At 41.0% G+C, this 24,314-nt stretch overlaps 1 protein-coding gene across 3 annotated transcripts in view; it reads right to left on the reverse strand.

Annotated features, from left to right (window-relative positions):
- The window catches only part of gramd1bb (GRAM domain containing 1Bb), a 73,686-nt gene that overhangs the window by 10,968 nt on the left and 38,404 nt on the right, over positions 1 to 24,314 (reverse strand). The window contains exons 4-11 of one of the 3 annotated variants that reach the window (XM_030743926.1): positions 12,937 to 13,147; positions 10,842 to 10,862; positions 9,367 to 9,390; positions 6,819 to 6,839; positions 6,171 to 6,194; positions 926 to 1,010; positions 266 to 369; positions 75 to 170 (exon numbers count right to left, since the gene is read on the reverse strand). In XM_030743926.1, coding sequence (XP_030599786.1) covers positions 75 to 170; positions 266 to 369; positions 926 to 1,010; positions 6,171 to 6,194; positions 6,819 to 6,839; positions 9,367 to 9,390; positions 10,842 to 10,862; positions 12,937 to 13,147 — 586 coding nt within the window. The remainder of the gene's footprint in view (positions 1 to 74; positions 171 to 265; positions 370 to 925; positions 1,011 to 6,170; positions 6,195 to 6,818; positions 6,840 to 9,366; positions 9,391 to 10,841; positions 10,863 to 12,936; positions 13,148 to 24,314) is intronic. The other 2 variants (XM_030743927.1, XM_030743928.1) reach the window with 2 other exon arrangements.

The raw sequence follows: 24,314 nt of genomic DNA on the forward strand, positions 1-24,314 counted from the left end.
TTAAAAACATGTAATTAATGATCTTCCTGTCACTTGATGATGTCCTTTTAGATGAAGTTTTGCAGATCCCTTACCTTTTCAGTGTCTGTGCAGACCTGGATGGCATTGGGAATGAGGCGGGCAGTCTTCTCCTTTGTCATTGAGCAGATGTCCTTTAGCCGCACTGTCAGCTATACACAAATGCACAACATTAGTTACACACACACACGATGACCCAATACTGCCAATAAAAATGCGCAGAAGTGCGGCGGGCTAACAGCCATACCAGTGTTTCCCAGCGGAAAATGTTGCTATAGAAACAGATCCAGTTCTCAGAGAGGTAGAGTCGTCCCTGCAGGAGGATGTCCCGCTGAAGAGCACAGGAGTAGTCTGCAACACGAATGAGTCATGAAATCAGATCACCAACACTCGCATCGAGTATGATGGAAAATTAAGAAATAACACAGGACAGAAACTGCATCATTACCATACAAAACAACATGCCAACTCAATCAAATCGCACACAAAACAGTTCATTTGTGCATTTCAGCGCTGCTCTTGTGTGTTTTTTCAGATGTGAACTCCTCCACACCACACCAAAAGTCAAGTTCACATGCAGTATGACTTATTTCTGGGCATTTCAGACAATGACTGTATTCATAGGAATGTTTGGAAACTCTCAACAACAAATCAACTAAACTTGTGTCATTATGTGTTTATGGGAGTGCCTGAAAAGCTCTTCTAAAACAAGGACAGCGAGAAAACTGTGGATTTTATTTTCCTCAGCGATAAAAATCTACACAATCGTGTCATGATGTCAGACTCTTGGAATATCCCGTACTTGTCAGTGTCTCCCCTCTGTTCAGGAAGGATTAATCATTTTCTAATTACTACCAAGCCGACTGCACCCTGCCAGCTCTCAGATGGCCTCAGTGTGTCCACTCACCCACAATGAGTCTCTCTGTGTCAGGGAGCTGCTTGAAGAGTTTCCTAAAGTCCTCATTTCGCTGCTTGTATGTTGGGCTCAGCACCTGCAGTGACAGCCAGAGTCAGAAACCACACACAGGACACACGCTCGTATCCTCATGCTCTCTCACATGTGTAGTCTCTTTCACGCAGTCTGGGTTATTCGTTTCCACGAGCGTGTGAGATAACCTTGTTAAAACCACCCACAGGTTTGATCAGGATGTCTGGTTTACTTTAAACATCCCCTGACTCTCATCCTGTGGGGGATTTTGACAGTTACTGGAGATGGAAATATAGTGAACAGCAAGCAGAGGTATGTAGCCTGAGTTATCTGAAAGGCCGCATCATAAACCGATTTAAAGCGCAATACAAGAATCAGCCCAGAGCAGATCATTCAAAACACATGCTGCCATGACTGGTATTTACATCATAGATCAAGATATTTCTGACAGTGAGGCTTTTATTGGACTATTGATGAAACCTCAAGTGTAAAAAAAAACAACATACACAGCATTTGCTTATTATGGTCAAATGAGAAGCATATCAAATTTAAAATGATTGCTCTTTTTCTTTTTGCTTGGCTTCAGCTAACTTGATTGGCCTGTGATGTATAAAATCTCCAAACGTGTGCCAAAATGAAGGCTCTCACTGTCCGTTCCAGACGCTTTCCTTTAACAGGAAAGCTTCAGGAAACCATAGCAGCCAATACAGTAATAAGCGGTAAGTTGAAACAGAAGAAAAATATAGTCTTTTGGATCAGGGCTCACGGGAAGAGAAAGTCAAAAGTTGAAATGCTGAAATATTGTTTCTGTTTTTGTTCACTTAAAAAAAAAAAAAAGAGTCAGGTTAACAGCAGATACCATCATCTTGCCTCTTTTTAAAACAATCCTGGAAACAACCAAACAAACAACACCTACGCTGTTGGTAAATGAAGTCACTTACATAGTAACTGTGCCAAACAACAGGCCCCTGTGAGCTCTAGAAGATTTCAAATAGCTATGACTCATAATCAAACCACTTGTTTGATTTATTGGTGGGAAACTACCACAGAACTACACTTACAGCAGCATGCAGAACAGACAAAGTTCCCTAAAAAGCCCTCTGGTCAACCCTCTCTTTTGTCACTCTTGTTCCATATTCATTCCTCCCCCGTGATGTTTTTGGCTTACGAGCGGAGGTCGACTTACAGCAGGAATCTCCTCATTGTCCCACTCGGGGTCTTGTAGGTCTGAGGCAGCCCAGCCCCACTCCCAACCCCATTCCCCTCTAGCTGGACCCTGCAGAACCCACAATGCCAATGCTTCATCCAGCTCCAGCACGGCCTCCCAATCAGACAACGTACAGTCATCATCCAGTTCCATATTCAGGGCGCCAGATCCTTTTTTGGTGCCTGGATGGAAGCAAATTTTCCAAAATGTGCCCTAGTGGGCTCCTCTCACCGTGGATGACTTGTCAGTTAAAGTAAGTTGGCAAAATAAGAGAAGGCAGATAATGAGTCCAGCAGTTTGAAGCTGTAGTACCCGCCCGCCCCCCCCCGTCTTGGGTGCCGCTCCCTTTCAGCACTGAGCAGTGGACACAGCGCACTCCAGCCACATGATTCCTGTCTCGCTCTGTCGTTCTGTGGCTCTCTCTCGCTTCCTTTCACGCACACAGGGAGAGGAGTTACGGCCGTTGCCCTCTAGTAACCCCAGCCAACAAGTCCTTTATTATCACGCCAGTAGCCTTTTCCTTTTTTTTCTGCTTACTCCTCCTCGTAAGTGTGCAAGCAGAGTGCGAGTGTGTGTGTATTGCTGTCCAGGTCTGAGTGCCTGGTAATTACTCTGTTTACGACCAGCAAAGAATGAGACGTGTTTACTTTGCAGAGTGGGAGACTAATATAAACAAAGATGTAGCTGAAAAGAAAAAAGAATTGAATAAAAGAGAAAAGCTGAAGCACGTCTTGAGTCCGTCATACAGTCTGATCGAGTGACTGAGTTACAGAGAACAGATGTGAGCTTAACCTCCAGTTACCTCTGCCTGCAAAACAACACCATCAATCTTGAAAGGGTCTGCACTGGGTCGCACGCCAGAGCTTAAATAGCACAGTGAAGTGGGTGAACAAATATACATCAGATAATTCTTAGCTCATGTGTTTTTAATGTTTATTTTATGAATGAAAGGCTGCTGGAATCCAAACGACAAGTACTAAAAGTGCTGATTGCTGGTGATTTCAAGGAACTGAAGTTGTGGAGGCATTTCTCCCTGCCTTGGTATTGAGGTAATTCATGCACTCCTGATACTTGATCACCCTCTGTTACTCTCGATGGGCGGGAAAGATGCAGAGCTTCTATTTTAGCAGACCCTTAGAATCCATCCAGTCTTAACTAAAAGGGTCAGAGTGGTGATTAAAAAAAAACAACAAAAACAAAACAACTGGTAACTGGTGGCTTGGATGTTTATAACTCCAAGAAAATTCATAAGCCATATTTAGGCGCCGGATTCCAGCCACGAGTCCCACCTTTGTATAAGTTGAGGATGAAGCAGGAAAAAAAAAAAAGATTATTAAAAAGAAAAAAAAAAACCAAACATCACAGCCTTCCTGGAAATCAGTGATGTGAATGTCTTTACATCATGAGGATAAAACTTCTGGTTAATGAGGGTTCATTCCATAGTTGTGGTATTTCCATGTATTTGTGTAGATTTCTCCAACAGTGTAAGGAAAGAAAGGGGCCATTGACTGTAACTGTGACTTTGCATACAGAGTTCAGGTGACACTGCGAGGCTTAGGATGAACTAGGCGGAACTGCAGACACACAGCATGTATTGATCTGGTTAACTATTAACATGCTGGGCAAACAGTAGGGGATGGAGGAGACTGGCACAGTAAACCTGGGTGGGGTTTTATACTGTGTGCCAAAGAAGTGTGTTTATCCAATTAACAATAAACCCTTCTTATTTTATTTTTTTATTATTCATTTCATGGAAAGTAGGGTCTGACAAACACACTTATCTGTGCAGATCTGTGCAAATTAACCTAATCCTGTGCCTACAGTGCCCGTATCTCTTATCTTGCTGTTTGTTGGTTGTTTTCCTTCTTGTTGCCAACTTCCTGGAGGCGACAAATTTGTGTAGATGCCGAGCGAATAAAAAAAGGAATTATGCTGCTGCTGTGAACGGGAGGTGACTATACGTCTCACTTACAGGCTCAGAAGTTACATTAGAAAAGGTGGATGTTTAATCACTGTAGTTTCACAGCCACAGGAGATCATTTCCACCATGTAGAGGTGCACTTACACACACACACACACACACACACATGCACACACTGGCTGACAGGCAGGTGCATAAATGGCACAGCACCTACATATCAGAACCAAATGAACTGAAAAAAACCCCAATTTGTTAGACATATATTTCACTGGCTGATTGAGCTTTAGTAAAAACCTTATGTGTAAAGATTAGTGTACAAGATGCCAGGAATATAGCCCCACTACTGATCAGCTAGTTCAATTCACCATTGTGAATGAGCTGTGATGGTGAATTTCACCGTCACTCACATTGCCAGCGGGATTTGAGGAGAACACTGCAGTGTTTCAATGCCACTCCTGAACACACAAATTAAGAGAATCACTCTTGATTTCTGCAGTTTTTTTTTTAAACAACCTGTCCTGGAAACAGGTAAAATATTAGCTGGTGTCACTCTTCCATAAATGCGATATTAATATTTCTTATTTTCTGATTTTTCCTCCCCGATCAAAGCACTCAAACCCAAACCCAGTTATCTCGTAAAGCTGCACATGTAAAGCTTTAAAAACAGGTCTCCCACAAGCCTCGACTGGGGCGATGCAACTTTTGAATAAAATATTGTGTTTTTATGAGTAAAAAGTTAAATTCACATGCAGCAAATACTGAACACTGGCCTCTGTGTAGCTTGGCTTGTTTCTTCGCTTGTGGTGCTTCCTGTGAGGTAATGCTGGAAAAGCATAAGTCTTCTCTGTATGTAATACTAAAACACTATTTTTAACTCATAAACCACACTAATTTTTTTTTAATTTGTGTCCACAGCGGCCACTCTTCCGCTAAAGTTTCATAGACTTATTTAAAGGCTAAATAATTTCCTTCAACATCTGTGCGCTCTTTTTAAGCAAATGTTACTCAAATGAGGTCAACAGTGTATGTATGGACCATTTTCAGCTGCAGAACTGATGCACGTGGTAGGTCAGTAATGTAAAGGGAGTCTGAAGAGTCAAATAAACAGCTAATAAAGAGCAGATGATCCTGCTATCTTGTACACAACATGTGTAGTGCCCTGACAGCCATCAGAATATCATTTGTAAGTATGACAGTTATATCTGTGAGAGATTACCAGTGCAGTCCAGTGGTTTGCAAACTATTTTGGCCATTTTATGGTAATTTTATTGAAATAAAAATAATCACAATAGCATCAGCAAACTCTTACGTGTTTGTCTTTTCTGCACAAATCATAATAAATCAACTTAATTTCCCTTCTCTCGTGTAGTGCCTCCATGCCCCACCAGGGGGCCCGCCCCACAGTTTGAGAACCACAGGCCGCACTTACAGCAATGATTATTACTTGTTATGGTCTGCTCCAGGTAGTAGTCAGTAGAGGAAATGAGATGGGTTTATTAGAACTAAGTACATTAGGGAGACACTGAAAAAAAAGCTTTCTGAATCATTTTTCAGCTATATGCAGGCAGGGCTTAGTGTTGTCTTCTTATTTTAATACTGGAGCCCAAAAGCCAGACCAGGTGTCCATGCTTATCAGGATATAGGCAGCAGAGTTGGGCAGGAGGAAAACATGCCACAACCTAAAGCACCATGCGTCATTCCCATGGCGCATTCAGAATCCCTTGTGATGGTTTGCTGAGCTGCTTAGTACAGTGAAGAATTCAGTGTGCTACCACCTGTTGCACACCAGAAATAGAAATTTACTTGTGCTCTCAGGCCCACATCTAAGCGACTTGTAAAATACAAACTCAGAAAACTAGCAAAAGAGTAAAACCCATTTTAGGCTTTATAACTGTAGTACAGAGCTTTCTATTTCGGCATGTCACTTCCTCTGAAGTGCTGCTTTGCTGTGCTGTGAGGTGGTAGCAACGCTGAGTGCTGAATGAAGTCGATGGAATGAGAAACAGGCAGGAGGGATATTTAAATCCCACCAGTCTGAGAGCAAGAGAGACAGTTAAAGATAATCAGGGCTGGACAAAAATACAAGTCATGCTTACTCTCAGGATGTGCTGTCTTTCATGCTGGGGAGAGAGGGGAAGAGTGTACACACAGGGAATAAAAGAAAAGAAATAAAACAACAGGAAAATAAAATAACACAAAATGGGAGGGAAAAAAAGTCCAATAAAGATCCTTCTGTAGAAACCATAAGCTGACACCTAACCTGCGCAGCTGGCAATGTTTTTGTGGAAAAAAAAAAAAAAAAAGGTTGAAAGTAATTTTTAGGTCACAGAAAATAGTGTTAGCACACCACCATGTGGTGAAAAAACAAAACTGCAATAAGATGACTTCGTTGATTCTATACTGTGTGACATAAATTAAATATTTAGTGTATCAGTTAAGTCTTGTACTACAGTACTACAGTACTGTTATCATGTTTCGTGGCATCAGTAGACCCACCTGCTGCTGTTATTTTAAGGCCCCTGATAATCCCTTCCCGCAGGACCAGTAACCCATAGTGGTGGTTTTGTGCTCCAGTAAACAAGGTCAAGGACAACGGAGCTTTCAGCTCCTAAGCAGTGTTTGTAACTAAACCAACACTTTCAGGAGTCACAAACATGTCGTGAACACACACCAGCACACACACGCAAACCTCATCCACATACAAGCACATACTAATAGCAGGAAGAAAAGAGGCCATGACTTACGTTGTACCAGCTTTGGCTCTTCTGTGGAAAGAGAAAAAGAGAGAATGCATTTAATCTATGGAACTAGTAAACAGTGCAGCAGACTACCTGGTCATCCTTTTCATAACCAGTTACAGCAGAATTCCCTCACTATTCAAATAATCTACTCTATTCTGAACATGTAAATGATGCAGTAAATGCAGGATTAAATGATCTTCCAGCCCACTTACTTTATGCACCCAGACAGACTTATTTACTTTATCCACACTTTTCCAAGGAAAATGGAACTGAAAAATAATTTCATTCTAAACCATGCCTTGTACTGCATTTGCTCATGGGATATCCTGTGTTTGTATTTCAAATACATTTGCAAAAATATGTACATCAGTATGTCTTCAAAAAAATCAGTAAATGTCTGGAAGTCAGTTTTACTTAAGAAAATGTACCACAACAAGTTGATAACAAGTGAAATGAATTCACATTAGCAGTTTTGTGAGAGCTGCGAAGATGTTTAAATTAACTGTAATGGGTGTTAAATATGTCAAAAATTAAAGGAACACTTTGAAAAAACATCAGATCTCAATGGGGAAAACATTATGCTGGATATCTATACTGATATGGGCTGGGTAATGTGTTAGGAATGAAAGGATGCCATGTTGTTTGATGGACATCAAAATGATCAACCTACCGAGGGCTGAATTAAAAGACACCCCAAAAATCAAAGTGAAAAAATTTTGTATTTAGTCTTGGATTTACGTCAGGTGAGCGTGGGGGCTAGCCAGCGGTATCAATTCTTTCATCCTCCAAGAACTCTCCCCACACGATGCCAGGTATTATCATGCACCAGGAGGAACCCAGGACACACTGCACCAGCGTAGATTTTGACAGTGGGTTCAAGGGTTTCATCCTGATACCTAATGGCAGTCAGGGTACCGCTGTCTAGCCTGTCTCTCTAGTTGAGAGAGACACTAAACCTTCTGGCAATGGCACGTATTAATGTGCCACCCTGGCAGAGTTGGACTACCTGGCCAAGGTCCACGTACTGCCTCATGCTACAGTACCAGTAGTGACACTGACCCTAGGCAAGTGCAAATCTAGTGGGGGGAAACAAAAAGACCAGAAAAGATGAAGAGGGAAAAAATGTCAGTGGCCTCCAGCTGTAAAACCATTCCTGTTTTGGGGGTTGTGTCATTGTTGCCCCTCTAGCGCACCTCTTGTTAATTTCACTAACACTAAAGCAGCTGAAACTGATTAACAACTGCTTCTGCCACTTAACTGACCACATCAATATCCCTGAAGTTTAACTGATTGATGCTTCACTCTGTGTTCCTTTAATTTTTTGGAGCAGTGCATCATTTATAAATTTGTGAACACTTCTTTAACAACCACGTCTGTTGCAGTTTTACAGCAGCAGAGGGCAGCAGAGATAAAGCCTCGATCATGAATAAAATTCACAAATTTTCCAGCCATAGAAGAAGAAGAACACTTGGAACTCTAACAGTCTAAAGGCAAAAGTCCCAGAGAGTCAACATGCAGGTGATCATTCAAAGGGTAGAACAAAGAAGGGAGGTTTTCATAAGGGAGAAGAAGGGGACTAAAGAGGGAAAAGTGCATCATACAGCATGTGTCTGACAACAGAGGGACGATTAATAGAAGACTATTTTAAGTTGAAAACAAAGCAAAACAAACAAACAAACAAACAAACAAAAAAAAAACCCTGGAGCAGTAAGTTAAATCTGACGTGAATGAAAGAAGATGTAATTCAGTTTGAACATGTTTAGTCAGGATTTAGTGCCACACGGTGGAAGAACTATGTGCCTAACGCAGCTCTCAGCCTGGCTAAACTACACAAAACATCACTCACTATATTACAGGAGGGAACAGACATATATATAAATAAACATCTTTTTACTTATATGGCAACTAGAGTTGAATTCACTTAGTGGGTCTTACACTGGCAAAAAAATCTTATTTACCTACTTTACAGATAATTCATAATGAGTTGTGGCAAGACTACAGAAAAACAAACAAAAATCGATGATGTTGATGATGATGAAGCCCTAAATGCTGCAAAGCAGTCATTTCAAAACTCAGAAATATGTCAGGTTTTTTCTTTCCTCTCTGGGTTCAGCAGAGTTTTCCTTGTGCCCGGCAGGGTTTCCTGCCTTTCTGGTGTGTGTAGTGCCAGTTAGCACTGAGCTGCAGTAGCAGGCCCAAGGCCTGACTGTGATGATAGCTGGGCTAATGTGAGCTAATCTGATTTGAAGGTGACAGAGACACAAGAGAGGAAATACTCAGAGGCTGTTGTCTGGGCAAGGCGTGCATGTATGCATGTGCCATTGTGTTTGATTTTTGCTCTGGGGAAAAAATAGCTCCAAAAATCAAAAAATTTTTTTAGAATGAAATCACGGTCCTTTCACTTTGATTCAGAGGGTGGGGAGCACTGGAAAGGACACGAGGGACGGAAACTATAAATCCACCTCTACAGAGGAAGTGGTGGCCTAAGGGATTTAATGGGAGTCAGCAGGGATTGCCAATGGGTCAAATGAAAACAAGAAGAAATGCTTACTTTAATCAGGTTTAGCCTGTCATACTGAAAGAAAATTAAAGAGAAAACAAAAATGTTAAATGAGCAACACAAACACAGAAATGAATGGAAAATGAGAGACACTGATATCATAGGAGTTTGTGGCTCAAGTACAACTCTGAAACAAAACTGCCAATACCACTGTCACTGATCAGGGGGCTGACCAGTGGCTAGGTTTCCCTCTCCATCCAGCTGGATAAGCTACATGAGATGCCTGATTGATTAGCATTACATCATCATCGCTATTGTCATCATTTATGCATTCTCGCAGAGAGGCACAGCATATCGTTTTTTTCCCCACCAAATGCATCTTTTATTTGCACCGCATTAGGGTTGGGGCACTCCAGCTCACGTTGCTTGGACCTAATGCCATCCCTGGGGTCATGTGACCACTGCAGGGCACACAGGCTCATATAGGGGGTAGTGCGAAAGGGGTGGGGGTGGGGGTGGGGGCTTGAACTGTGGCACATGAAAGAGGAGTGATGTAATCAATTAGGATCTATGTGTGTGTGTGTGTGTGTGTGTGTGTGAACTAAACTGATTGTGTGACTGCACAGCGCAGGGTTCTTTTCACACAAAACTCCCATTTGCTAACTCACTGTCCCATTTCTGCCCGTTTCTATTAATTTATGGCAAAAAATAGCTTTTTATCAGACCCTACGTACTGACTCACAGTATAGCCAGGTTATAAACTCAATGACTGACATGAAAAAGTGGGACGAGCACGACACGTAGCAAATTAGATGATGGTGCGACAGTATGGGCGATGCACCAAAACGTGACCGCAGTCTGGAGGATTTTGGGCCTGTGCTGCAGGAAAAAAAAAGAGAAGATGAAATTCTTTCATGTGACAACAGAGAGGCTGCTCAAATAATGATGCGGTCCTGGCGCTCTGGACTAGGATGCTGGCAGGATTTTAAGGAGTTGATCCTTCTACAGCAAGGGAATTACAGTACACAGCATGACAGATATAATGCGCTCATTACCTCAGTGTAACAGCAAAATAAGTTTGTAAAGAGAGTTATGGGACAAAGGCCCAGGCAGGGAACAGGGGAAAGGGAGATAGTAGTTTGGACAATTATTTGCAATATTTATTCATTTATTTTATTCCTCTACATGTGAATAGCAAAAAAGCCTAACCTGATGTGACATTTAGAAATTTATATCATATAAAATCATCAGAAAGGAAAGAGGAAAAGAAAAGGAAGTGAGTGAAGTTGCGTGGGGTTATTGGTATTGCAAGAAAAGCCCATCTGCTGTGATGAAGGGTGCAGATGGGGCTTGCAACGGTTGCAGTGTGCACAGGGGCAAGCCGGGTTTCAGGGTGAAGCATTCCATAACAGGACTCGGGCACCTTTTTTTTTTTTTTTTTCACAGCGCAGCTCACAAGACAGCAGGTGTTGCAGAGGGAAAGTGGGCACAGAAATATTAGAACAGAAAAAAAGAGTAATGCTTACTTTGGAAAGTCGCTTGTGAGACTAGCATGCAATCAGGAGAAGAACAAAGAAAAAAAAATCAGATAGAAAAATGAAAACAAAACGAAACAAACTGCAAGAAGAAACAGCTGACAGTACCAACAGAAGAGCTGAACAGTCTTTATCAGATGGCACGCATTATCATTATGGCACGCAGCAGCAGCGAAGAGAGAAGGCGTGCACAATGTGTTGCGGAGAAATGAGAACGATCTCCAAATAAACCCCCAAAAAAACCAGAGTGACTAGAGATCAGCAGAGACAGATGAGGAAAATTAAAAAAAAAGATAAATGGAGTGTGATGGCTTATATCTTCTGTGAGAAGACCTGACTTTGAAAGATTTAATCCAACAGTGAGTTCACTTGTGAATAGAGATGCAGATGAGAAGGAGGATAGGTCCAAAAAAAGAGCTACAACACTTGAAAGCTACACACAGAACAAATCAATACAAGAAATCTTAGTCTTTGATTTGAAACCACTGGTTATACTTTGTTGAGTGTAAAGGCACCTATATTCTGTCAATGTAACTCATTTCCAGGTTTGATTTTAGTGTTTAGTTAAGCTAAAATCAATCTACTCTGTTAACAGGTACAGTGGACTTAAAAGACTTTACCGCTTAGGTTGAATGACAGCTTTAACTGTCCCTTTCATCCTTTATTGTAATCTTAGTAAAGGAAATTTATGTTCAGAGCCTGTGGCGCAAATGATTGTGGTGCAATATGGCAGGAACAAAATCACAGAGAAATCTCACAGAAAAACAAATGGTTTGCTAACCTCATTTTGCTGCCGTCTTACTGATTGATGTCGGTTTTCTACAAGATTATATTCTTACTGCGCGTAAACATTCAGGTTGTAAAACCAAATCTTCTCCAGAAACCACAATTAGAATTAACAACTCAAGTATAATGAGTCGTAATGTGTACTGCATAGGTTTTAGGTCAAAGATAACATCGTTTCAAAGGAATAGCGTGTGCCAGTAACATTTTATAATAAAGATGGTTGTTAAATAGATTAGTTCAATGAACTCAAGTTAACAGCTACTTACTTTTAACACACAATTAAAATTAACAACGTTTACAAATTGCCTAATAATTGGTTTGTAAAAACATCTATGAACATTATTTATGTGGTTATTGTAGCTCTACAGCTTTAAAACTTCAGTTCTTGGTTAAAATGCATCCCTGCACATTGCTTTGTAGCTGACATTAAACTCCAGGCTGCGGTTGCCTAGGTAAACCTCTTATGTATTTAACACTCTGTCTCATGTCGATCAACAGTATCCTTTACCGTTATTGGTAGTTGCATCAATTTGCTCGCCCCAAAGCTGAGAAAAGTTTAACTCAGGACCCGATAGCGCCTGTTTTGCCTGTTGTCACTTGAAGTGACCGAATGTCATTAACTTCATGCGTTCTCTGGTTGCCGCATTGCTGCTAGTTGCTTCCTGTTTGGACGCCCCTTAAGGGATAGTGTATTTAGTTCATTTGCCAAGCGGTCCCTATTCTTCCATATGAGAGGATCAGTTTTCATTATTGTAGCAACAGGTGCTTCAGAGCACTGACACCTTGTGCTTATTTCTTACAAAACAGCAGTAATTTACAGTTGTAATTTACATAGTACAAAGTTTTTATTACATATATTAGTTAAACATTACTAATAGTAAACAAACATTATAAATGATAATTCATTCACATTAAAATAACTATTTACAACAGTTTAATTGACTTGTAATGTATAATTTATTACTGATGGGTACTACTAAGTTACTCTTAGGCCCAATCCTGCCCATCTCACCTTGATCTTTGTCTGTGATACTGACACCTGGTGTCCCACTGTGAAGCAGCTCTATGTGGCACAAAGTGTTGTGGAGTTGTATGGGGAATCTCTCTTTGCAGTTCTGACTGTTTTTAGAGGAAAGGAGACACCGCTCATAAGGGCTGAGAGATGCTGAGAGCTAGATCCTAAATGTTTTTCTTTTTACTCGCCAGTGAAAGTGCACCACGTTTCAAACTGTATTTCCATTTCATCAAATCCCAGACGATGCATCAGGCAGATAAAAAGGAGCATCTCCTGGTCACTCACCTTTGAGTTCTTTCCTCCGCTTCGTGCTGACTGCACAGAGTACGTTCTCTGGACAACCTGCTCAGGTGTGGAGGGGGACTTGTCAGAGGAGTGGTCTGAACCCTTCTCCACCATGTTCTCACCCTCCTGGCTCTGTGGTGTGGGAGAGCGCGAGCGTTTTCGCAGGACTGGTGAGCAGGCGGGCGTGCTCTTGTTTGAGTTACTGGCAGTGCTGGAAAAAAAAAAAAAAAGAGCAAAAGAAAAGGATTCATTCCAGTGTGATTGTCCATGACAGCCCTGAGTTACAGGTCAGTGTGGAGCACAACATGTACACTGTTTGCTCAGACTTACATCATTTGAGGCTTAATAGGCTTGAAGCATCATGTGCTAACCTGGCTAATAACGGCCAAGCTGTTACTGGAACTCAAAAACAACAACAACAACAACAAAAGAAGCAATGAGGAAACCAAATGGAATAAGTTAAACAGGAGCGTCTTACTAATGTGGCACTTTAAAGGCAACAGGAGTGTGCAAAGTCTGTATCTTGAGCTTATCCTCATATTCATTAAGAAATGTATGGAAAAAAAAATTCATTTGAATGATCTTCATTTTCATATTTACTAACCTAACTGTTCACAAGGTTCCTATCTGGTCGCCTCTGTGATCCGGAACCAGACTATCACAAACATCTCTGGCTGAGCAAGAAGCCTTCTCCTCCTAATGACAGAAGCTAACAAAAGGCCCTGTAAGTGATCTGTGTGACAGTGTGTCTGCCAGGCCTGGTTACTTGACATGGCGTTATGCAAGTCATTACGTCAGTCGATGACTGCTGTTAGTGGTCATGAATTACTGATCTACTGTTACATTTAGGACTTCACTGCAGCTTGGAGCCCTGAATCATAAAGAACAGTGTTGACAGTTTCTGTCTCACTGTCAGATGCTGCTGTACCAATACAGTGCATGCTTGATTTTAAAAGACAAAGACATCACAGAGCCTTCATGTCTGTTAACTCACTGGGATAAATAATGCACGCATCTGACATCAATACATGTGATTACCAAAAGTTCTGTTTTTAAAGTGGATGATCTCAAGGCTTGCAGCTGGCTGCACTGATATTCAACATGTAATATGATCTCTGTCTCAGCCAGATGATTTGCAGAGTTACACACACATACAGAACACCTGCAAGTTGGAAAATCAAGCAGTTTAGCAGAGCTAATACCCAATCCAGAACGCTGCTGTATCTTAGCATAAAGGATCACTTACTAAATAACAAACACAACAACCACTGAATTTGGCAGTTGTTATTCAGAATGACACCTGTGTTGTTTTTCTTTAAAGGTGAATGTGTGGTTTTGTAAGGGTATACATTTTTTATAATGTAAGCATATTCTTGTCAGGATTACAAAACAGTGCGGGAAGCCCTGTGGGCAAACGCGCATGGTGCATGCAGAATGGCAAAAACTGTGGCACATTTGTGGTGGTGAGTGCTACTGTGTTCACTGCTGCTGGTGGACATGTAAACCAACAGGAAGCACAAAGGAGTTCAGTGAACATCCTTTATGTTTGGTCAGATAGAAAATGTGTGTTTTTGTTTAGCTCTTGGAGGGATGTCATGATGAGTCATTACAAACGCTTGGGGGGGACAAATTTCTATTTTTCATTACTGAGTTGGATGCAAACCCTGTTACCCCACACCCTGTTATGATTATGCCCTTAAAACTGTAGTATGGGCTGGGACTTCTACAGTGACTTAGGAATGTTTTGTATTTAATCAATGACAAATTTTTTGGAAGCCCTACAAACCATTCCAAATCAACTCAAACAATTCTCAAAAGCTGACTTGTAATCAGTACTTTCTGCATAATTGTGACAGCTATTATCAACCAGGAAAGTAGCAATCTAAGCAAGATGAGTACACACACCGTATCATCAAATTGACGTATTAACAATATATCAAAAATATTATAGCTACAGAACTGCACTTGTGGATCTTATAGCAAACCAAACCTGCATCCTATTCCAAGACAGTCCACAGTCAGTCAGTTGTTTGAGTTGTAAACATTCCAATAACTGCAGCCACAAACACATTTTCTGTCCATATACCACAGAAATTTTCCTCAGTTTCCTTGCCTTTGCATCCAAATAGAGCATCTTACTACAAGACATGAAATCGTTATCTGTGCATTTGTTTGTTTCTTTGGCCGCCAACTCCAACACAATCAAGAGCTGAGCAACCAAACTTGGCACACGGGCAAATCTTAGGACCCTAAACGTTCTTTCCTAAATCAGACATTATGATGTCATTCATGATGCCTAGGGACCACCTAGCAGTAGGGTAATGTGACTTGTTTTTAGCATTTATGCATCTATATCATTCTTATTTCACAAGAGTAACATCTAATTTATATCCACAAAACTTCATTTATGCATGACATAAACCATCAGGCTAGTGGCTCCATAGTGTATACTGTAAGTGTAAACCACAGCCAAACAAGTAAAAGATCTCACAGGAGGACACACAAGTCCCTGTTGGGTTGTGTCAGGAAGGGCATTTGGCATAAAAATACGCCAAATCAAACATGTGCTACCTGCTGTGGTGACCCCTTGTGAATAAGGGAGCAACCAAAAGTAGCTCATATTACAGTCTGTCTGGCAACCACCTAACAATGGGCTAAAATGACCTGTTTTTAGCCTTTATGCACCTGCAACATCTTATGAAAGCATCCTATCGTTTTCACTTCAGGACTGTAGCATGGGCATGTATCAGTCTTGGTAAATGTGCCTATGGTGTTTTTTTTTTTTTTTTTTATGGTCACTATCACTGGATTGGAGTGCATAAAAGACTGGATGGAGTTCCCATCTGATCCTATGGAGGTCATTAATTATATAAAAGTCAAAATCCTTGGATACTACAATACCATCCTGACCAGTGGCTTGGTAGTACAGCCAAACAAAAATATTAGCTACATAAAAAAAAAAAAAAAAAAAAAAAAAAAAATATATATATATATATATATATATATATATATATATATATATATATATATATATATATATAATGCCTCTATTGTGGTACATTCTGTAAGGATTGACTGAGAAGCAATGCATGTTTAAGAAATGTGGTTGGTTAACCAAAACTAACAAAGAGATAGAGATATCAAAAAGGACATGGCTCATCTCCTTTAATGTCCCTGCATGCAAAACATGGCAGGATCTGTTTGGTACAGGGACCCTCATTTGTTGTTGGTAATAAAAGGAATGCACGAATCACCTCGCCTTTCCAAAAACATGGCAGTAAACAATGGAAACACTGAATCCGTCATCAGCATATGAATGACTAAACCCAATCGGTTATTCACACAGGAGTTTGCTCTTTGAACCAGCAAGCTAAGTGTGGACAGAGCGAACATGCAGCCTACACTAGCCCGGAGAAGAGCACACAAAAGCATCAGCCACAAGTGCTTTGTTCTTAACTCCTTCATGAAACACAACACTGAGACACAAAGCGAGGACCTGTCGAAGCATTATCTCTGGGGAAATGTAATTAATGGCAAACACGGAGTTCAGCTGTAGATTGATAAAGAAGGCTGATACAGTTATCATGCTATATGAAAATATCATGTGTAACAGACATGACACACTGGGCAGACTTACATGCACTATTGGTTCTACTGGAATTAAAAGAGGCGTTCACTATATATTATATATATAAAACACACACACAGAGATAGAGAGAGATAGAGAAGAGAGAGAGAGAGAGAGAGAGAGAGAGAGAGAGAGAGAGAGAGAGAGAGAGAGAGAGAGAGAGAGAGAGAGAGAGAGAGAGAGAGCTCACAAACAATTTATCAGTTAAAAAAACAAAACACAAAAACATATCGTTTGGAGCACCGCCCACTACAAAGCTCAAATACAGCTCGACTTTGAATGAACATTGCTATAGCAACAGTGGACAGGGTGGTTTAAATATTCAATGTGCGTGGCTAAATATACTCAAGCTCTGCAGTTAGAGAAGCTGTCTGGGCCGAAAATACAGCAGGATGGTGATGTGACAGACAATACGTCACAACCTATCTGGGCTCTGTTTTTGCACATTTCATGATTAAGTGACGTGTTATTTACTTAACACAAACAGTTGTCATTTATACATTGATTATTAATGTTGCATATAATAACTGGAGTCATTTTTAATGCACAGAACATTTTTTCAGAGGCTTAAATGTAACTGGAAAACCCCAAACCTGTTTTGTGTACAGGTGTGGCCTATTTCTTTTTTCATTAAGCACTTAAGAGGTTTGGAGATGATTCCAAGAGTGACACATCTGGGAGTTGTTGCTATGAGCCCATAACATGTGACCAAAGGCAATCTCAACAAAAATATGAAATAAGCCATCCTACGAGGTAAGAGGTAATTCCTCCATGGTTTATGGAATATTTTTTTTAACTCTTTGAATTAAAAGTCTGTACTTCAGTTGCATCTGTTGCATCGTTAAGTGGATACGTAGTTAAAAAAACAAATCACATAATTAAGATTATTTATTAATTTGATATTTTGGTTTTGAGCAGTAACTTGGAATGACTTGAAGTCTATAAAGGATCACAAATTGACCATAGATTATAAAAAGACTTGATTTTGCAACAATATGAGTATCAAGATCTTTTCTATGCAATTTTATCATTTTGCCCAGTTAAATAAAAAAAGAAAATCATAACAGACAGACCAATGACCTCAAGGACTTAATCACACAGGATCACGACATGCCAGTCATTCACACTAGGTCAAGTTCTTACGTACATAGTGAAAGAAATAAAGAAAAAAAAAGGGAAACAAGCTTGCTGTTTGCACCACTTTGTTACAGTCTTTTCTTTAAATAAGCTCTAAAGCTCTAAATCCAACTGGCTCAAGCTGTCCAAATGCTCAACTTCACAATAGAGCAGAGTTCCGGGCCTTTCCATGGGCCCCACTTGTTTTCACAGTTTTGCTGACCCTGGAAAATACCCATCTGGCATCAGTCCTTCAGCTCTGCTAGCTTTGAAAGGACCATGAAGCGCACCATGATCACTAACAACCACTGAACATGCGCTCCCAGGAATACGCGCATACAGCACGCAGAAGCAGAAGTAAACATGCGCGTGGACACAGAGCATGCATGCCCACGTATTGCAGAGGTATGTCACAGCTCACTTTGTCTTGCTGAACAGAAAAAATAGCAACATCACACACGTAATCTACAAAATAATACAGAGTAAACCACTTCACTATTTAAATGTGCCTGTGAACTGCTCAGATTACATAACCCATTCTACCCCTCCCACCTCTTCTTTCTACATACGCACAGTGACACTAACCCATGCACACGCCCTCACACATGCATCACAGTGTCTGCCATACCCCTGATGAAAGACACGGCCCCTCAACACCTCGCCGTAGCAGCCCTCGAGGCAGTGACAGCGCTCGCTCGCCACCGTCACACACTCAAACACCACCATGTCTTCGTAGGCAGCCCCCCAATAATGAGCTGTTCACCCAGTGGATCATCCCACGAACTACACACTGCGTTTTTTCCCTCTCTCCGTGTAAAAGAAGAAAGGTAGCTGGACAGATACATGGTGAGAGAGAGATAGCAAGAGAGAGAGAGAGAGAGTGTGAGAGAGAGCGAGCATTGGAAGAAGCAGGCAGGGAGATTTTCTTCAGCAGGCTTAGGGCCACTGATCTTCCCCAGCCAGCTCTGATCTCCTAATAACCAGCTTACATTGCCCTTAACACCACCTGCCAAAGAAGACGCATTGGTGGTCTGAGGTGCAGCTCTCACCCTCCTAGGATTCTCCTTCTAAATAGAACGTGTTGATCCAAGCAGGGAAACTCATCACTATGCAGGCTCTGTGTAGGTCTGTCTGAACGCAGGCAGGTATGCAGGCAGTTGTTCCCAGAACTAACCTGCTTGTAGCCATGTAGAGCGCCACTCCACAGCGATCAGCCCCTTTCAAATGGCTTCATTCATGCAGCGGGAGCTTCGGGTGAGGAAAAGGAAGAGGGAGAGAGGAGGTGGATGAAGAGAGGGGGATGAGGGATAAAGGGGAGGAGGGTGGATGAGTTCCGGAGCATGCCAGGAGGATGAGAGGTAAAGAAGGAGGAAGCAGACGCGGCAGAGCGAGATAAAAAGAACATATTTTTCCCAACAGATGGAGAGAAGCCACCGAAGCCTGGTATCAGACCTCGTTTTTCTTTTTCTGTCATTTACTCGCTTCTCCTTTGTCAAATTCAGGCTGATAAGCTCCCGTTCTCTCTTAGCAACCTGCACTTTTCCATTCCCCCTTTTTCTTCCTCCGCTCTCCCAGCCATTGGATCATCTGTCTGCTTACTGCCTCTCCTAGTATCCAAGCAAAGGCTCTTCTCTCGTGATTGCTGCTGCTGGTTCACAGAATTTCACGGCTGCAGACTGACAATAGATAGAAGAGACTGAAAGAGAACGTGCGAGCCAGGATAGAGAGAGAGCGGGTGAGAGACAGAGACAGAGCTAATGAGGAAAGAGATGGCTTTCACTTTGCATTCCACTTCTACCCAGTGCTGGTGCACTGAGCCTGCTTCTTCCTCAATTATTCATGTGTTTCATGAATTGGAGGGGCTGACATCACCGGCATTCAGGTCACTTTACACTGGAAGCTCCTTCAAAATCACATAACAAGCCACCCACTTCCCCATGGTAAACAAATTTCATGTTTCACAGACACACATTGCCACAATCTTTTTCTTTGATACTAGAAATAACTGAAATATTTCAAAAGTTATGACTCTTGATACTCATTATCCTTCACATGTCCAACAAATATTTAGGATTAATCTATGATTCATCAGACTTTATAGCTCCTAAAGAATTCTGTGTTTCAATAAATGATCCAATAAATGAAGAAAAAATGAAATAAATAGAATATTCTTTGTGCATCACCGGTATCCTTTTTAAGGCAGATATGCAAGCAGTTCACATGGCATTATGATGCAAGTCATTCCTGTTATAGTGTGAAGTGCTTCCTGAACTTGATTTCACCTCTGATTGCTTTGCATTTTAAATAGTGCAGCAATAATCAAACATGCCCCTGAATGTAAAAGGCAACGGTGATTTAAACTTCAAATGAACCTACAATACTTTCCCCTTAAGGAGTAAAAGCACATTATTTTTATGGACAGTAACATTATACTTTAATGATGTTTCATTAATGCATGCTTAAGCTCCAATTATAGAATGTAAACGTGCACAGTTGCACAAATTGAGTTTTTTTATTTTACGGAAGTTTGAGTCATAACAGTGATGTCAGAGGATGTGATGGATTTCACATCTCACAGTAGGAAAAGCGTATGTGTAAATAACAAAATAAACCATGCTTAAGTCCCACTAAGCTGTTTGCACTGATGACTCATAGTCACACTTGTTCCATTTTCATGCGGCCATTTTTGCCACTGCTATGGGGTGCCACAGCATTTATGTTTATTTCACGTTTTCATACGTAGAAGGGTGCAGTCTCATCTCTTTATGTAAGTCTGATGCTTCCTGTAGGTCTGCTGCTACTGTGGCTCACAAATTAGTCACAGGCTTCATGTATGTCACGACCTACTCAAAGTTTTAAGCCTGTTTCAGTTGTGCTTTGTTATAAAAACTAAATGCAACATTCTTAAGTTATTATTTGCTCTTCCTACCTCTGCTTGGCATAAAAAAGTATCAATATTTTGGCCTTTGTTTTCAAATTTCTAGTGTGTCCACACTGCTTTTTCCTCTTTAAAATGTGTAAATGTATATAAATGTGAGAAGCATAAAAAAATCCTATTCATGTTTACTAGTTCAAGCATCATATTTAACTATATATATATGATTTACTTCCAACAGCACATTAACCCTAGAGCAACAGGAACCTTCCATATGCACATGCCAGGAAAAGTAATTTTAAGGTAATGAATTCACATTCACATCCATTCACACATGCAGGTTACCGCAACCAGTAATCACCTCTGTGTCTCTAAAAAGGAAGCAAACAGAACCTTTAGCCGTGCTGCTGGAAAGACTTGACCCTGGGGCTGCAGCATTGCTGGCTGCCTCTGTGGGAGAACTCAGCGGAGCTGTGCTGTGGAACAAAGGGTGCTGGTCCACTGAGCTGGACTACTGTGTGCCGAGATAAGCCTGCCCAGCCTCTCACACCAACAAGTGACCTACTTAGAGAACCTCTGTTCTCATTGTTGTTGAACCCAGGGGATACACCGATGGTCAAATTGACCACACACTCACAGACATGGTATGGAATGAACAGCCATGCCTACATAGCTGCTGCTTTGCTTACTGATGATTGACAGATTCCAAACAAAAAAAAAAAACAAAAAAAAAAAAGATTTTGATTTGATTTCTTCCAATTAATTATGCTGAAGATGTACACAAAACACACCCCAAACGTTAAAGACTCCTATGATTTTCTCCATCTTTTTGAGAGGAAGGCGTGCTGTTTACAGAGTTGCCATGACAACACCGACGTGACGATGCCTTGCTGGGTCGGAAATGTCTGTCAGCCCAACTGTGTCAGCCGTGCAGTTACCATGGCAGCCCGTCAAGCCATTCATGTGCATCGCCACTTGAAATGTTCCCAAGTAGAGGGAGAAGGAGAGAGCTGGAGGGTGGTGTGTTTGTGAGTCAGTAAGGGGGGGATGCTGATGCATTAAGTATTGAAACACACAATTAGCCATCTACAAAGCCTGAGAGTTTAAGCTGATGGTTGGTGTCTCCATTTTTTAAACAAAGAAAGAGAGACTGACAACACTTTCTGCATCAACGTACAGTGTGTCCACGCAGTACAAAAATATGCTGGGCATAATATAGGTCGTTACCTTTCCTAAAACTATTTAAATCTATTCCCACAAGCATAACTTTAGTCCCAGGCTTAATTAAAATGCTTAATTATCCTCTCTGTGCGACAATCTAACAAAGGCAAGGCCGGTAACAATTTTTGGGTTCTCATTGAAGCTGTCACCTCTGGGTACAAGAACCTGTTTTAAAAGCTGATACAATTAAACATGCTGAATTATATTCCAAACCACAGCTTGATGAGGTAATTTGAGAACTCAAGGTGTCAAAGAGGGACAGGAAGGGATGGGAAAGTGGCAACCGGATTAAGCCCCTGTAGGACACTTTGTCCCAGTGGGATGTGGCAAAGCCACAGCCATCTGCAAGGGATACACAGGCGGAAGGAAGCAGGCTGGGTGACAATGCACTGGGCAGGAGGGAGGGTGAGGGGCGCAAAGGTAGAGAAACAAAGTGAAGTAAGGAAATGTACGGGTCAAGATATTTTAAGTTTTAAAGTCAAATAAGTTACAAGTGTTACTATGACAAGGTTTGAAATATGTAATTAAATCTTTTGATGAGAAAAATAGGAAACAGCCTGGTGTTCCCTTGCTGTTATGCTGCACTTCTATCCTAATATTAAGATGACGTGAGTATTTGATTAGTCTAACAGAAATCTGAGGTTAATAATCAATGAATGCCAGTTCTTCAAGAAACAGTCCCAACATCTAGTGATATGATCTCAAATGTGAGAATCTGCATATGAAAAAGAAAGAAAAAGCTGATTTCATACTGCTAGAAATGGATTTATCAGAGACAATCTTCTTCTGTCAATATATTTTCAGCCTTTTCTGTGCTATAAGTGAACTTCAAGCTTGTATTTGAGACAATTAGCATTAAAAATAAGCTCTGCAGTTCCCCAAAAGTTATGTCTGAATTGGTGCACACATGTATGTATAAATAAATGACTAATCTGCCTAAAGTAATGCTGCAAAATACAATATCAGTACTATTATCTCCATTGCATGAATATTGACTTGTTTGTCAAGGATTCTTATATCAGACATACTAGTGACTCTGGATATCTCCTTGTTGATCTCAAAAGTTTTGCTCCTCTCTTAGACACTAATATGCATCACCTCAAAATCACTGTGGATTATGCATCTATTTATTGAGCTACCACTATTTGTGTCATGAGGAGTCAACTATTCAAAGCTCTTTATAAGACATCTGAATCTGTATGTGGGTCATCAGTCTCACTATAGTGTCTTTGTTTGTTTGTTTGTCACTAAAATATTATTATTTCTTCCTGGTAACTATGAGGAAACCCAGTGTTTTGCTGTTTTTACATCCTTCAGAGAGAGGCTGATGACGACAGCATCATGTGTCTGCCACACAATGCTATCTGGTTACTGAAATATTCATACTCTAATGAATGTAGGGCTTTTAGGTTGCAGTCTAACTTTGGTGCCAAAATATATATTTCAGAAAAACACAAAAAGTCCCACTGTCATCTAAAATATTATTTCTTAGGATTAATTCAAACTTCCTGGTCTTCCTACTTAGGTAGCCTGAGCCCTGAACTGCCAATGCAGGCATTATTCGCATATCACTAAGTGCTGTTATGTAAGTGTCTCTGCCTTTTTTCATTGACTTTGTGAATCAATAATTTTGGCTTCGTCAATCATATCCACTCACTCTACAGACAGAAAAAAATCTGGCTGCATCGGATGCAGCCTGGGGAACAGTACAGAGTATAATCAGTGATGACAAATGGCTTGTGGGAAGGATGCAGTAATAAAATAAGTAAACAGGGGATGGGGGTCAAAAGAGAGAAGGGAAGAGAGAGTTAATAAGCTGAGGCCAGACAGGAAAGCCTTCTGCAGTTTCTCTACACTGTGGAGCCCCTCTTATAAACTGGGAAGTCCACTATGGCCTTGTCTGAAGGTGCAGTGCTCTATTTCTGCAGGTAGGTCCAAGATGCCACATTTATTCCTTATAAAATCTTGACTCTTGACATTTCATGGTTTTGTTTTCTATGCAAGGGGTTTAATAATCACATCTGACACCTATAAAAGCGCTCAAGGACCAGCTGGACAATCAGCAGTTCACATGAAGGTGCAGTCTTTTGCTTCACACTCTCTATGCATATACTGTATTAAATTAAATGTTCTCTGTACAGAGGCCTGGGAGCTACAATTTTCAAGTCATCCTAAAATAGCCCAGAGAGCTATATTATTAAATGCCCAAGGCTTTGGATTCTATGCATGCATGTGAGGATCTAAAGTGTCCATGCAAATGTTTTGCTGGATGCAAGTATCCAAATATCCCTGCCGCTTTGTTTCTGTGTATGACAGCTTTGTATGCAAAGACAGCACATATATGATGACAATTGAGGTTATGACAGAGCTCTGTACTGCAGCCTCAGAGGGCAATAAAAACCAAAGTCATGGATGGAAGACTCTCCAATGTCATTTGCTCCGCTGTTGTCCGGAGCATGACATGAAGATGGGGAAGCACATCCATTCACCTCCAGTGATCAGTAATGATGCTGAAGACAGTGGAGCTGAACAACTAAA

Source organism: Archocentrus centrarchus, chromosome 13 (assembly GCF_007364275.1).
Source record: "Archocentrus centrarchus isolate MPI-CPG fArcCen1 chromosome 13, fArcCen1, whole genome shotgun sequence".
Taxonomy (NCBI): Eukaryota; Metazoa; Chordata; class Actinopteri; order Cichliformes; family Cichlidae; genus Archocentrus; species Archocentrus centrarchus.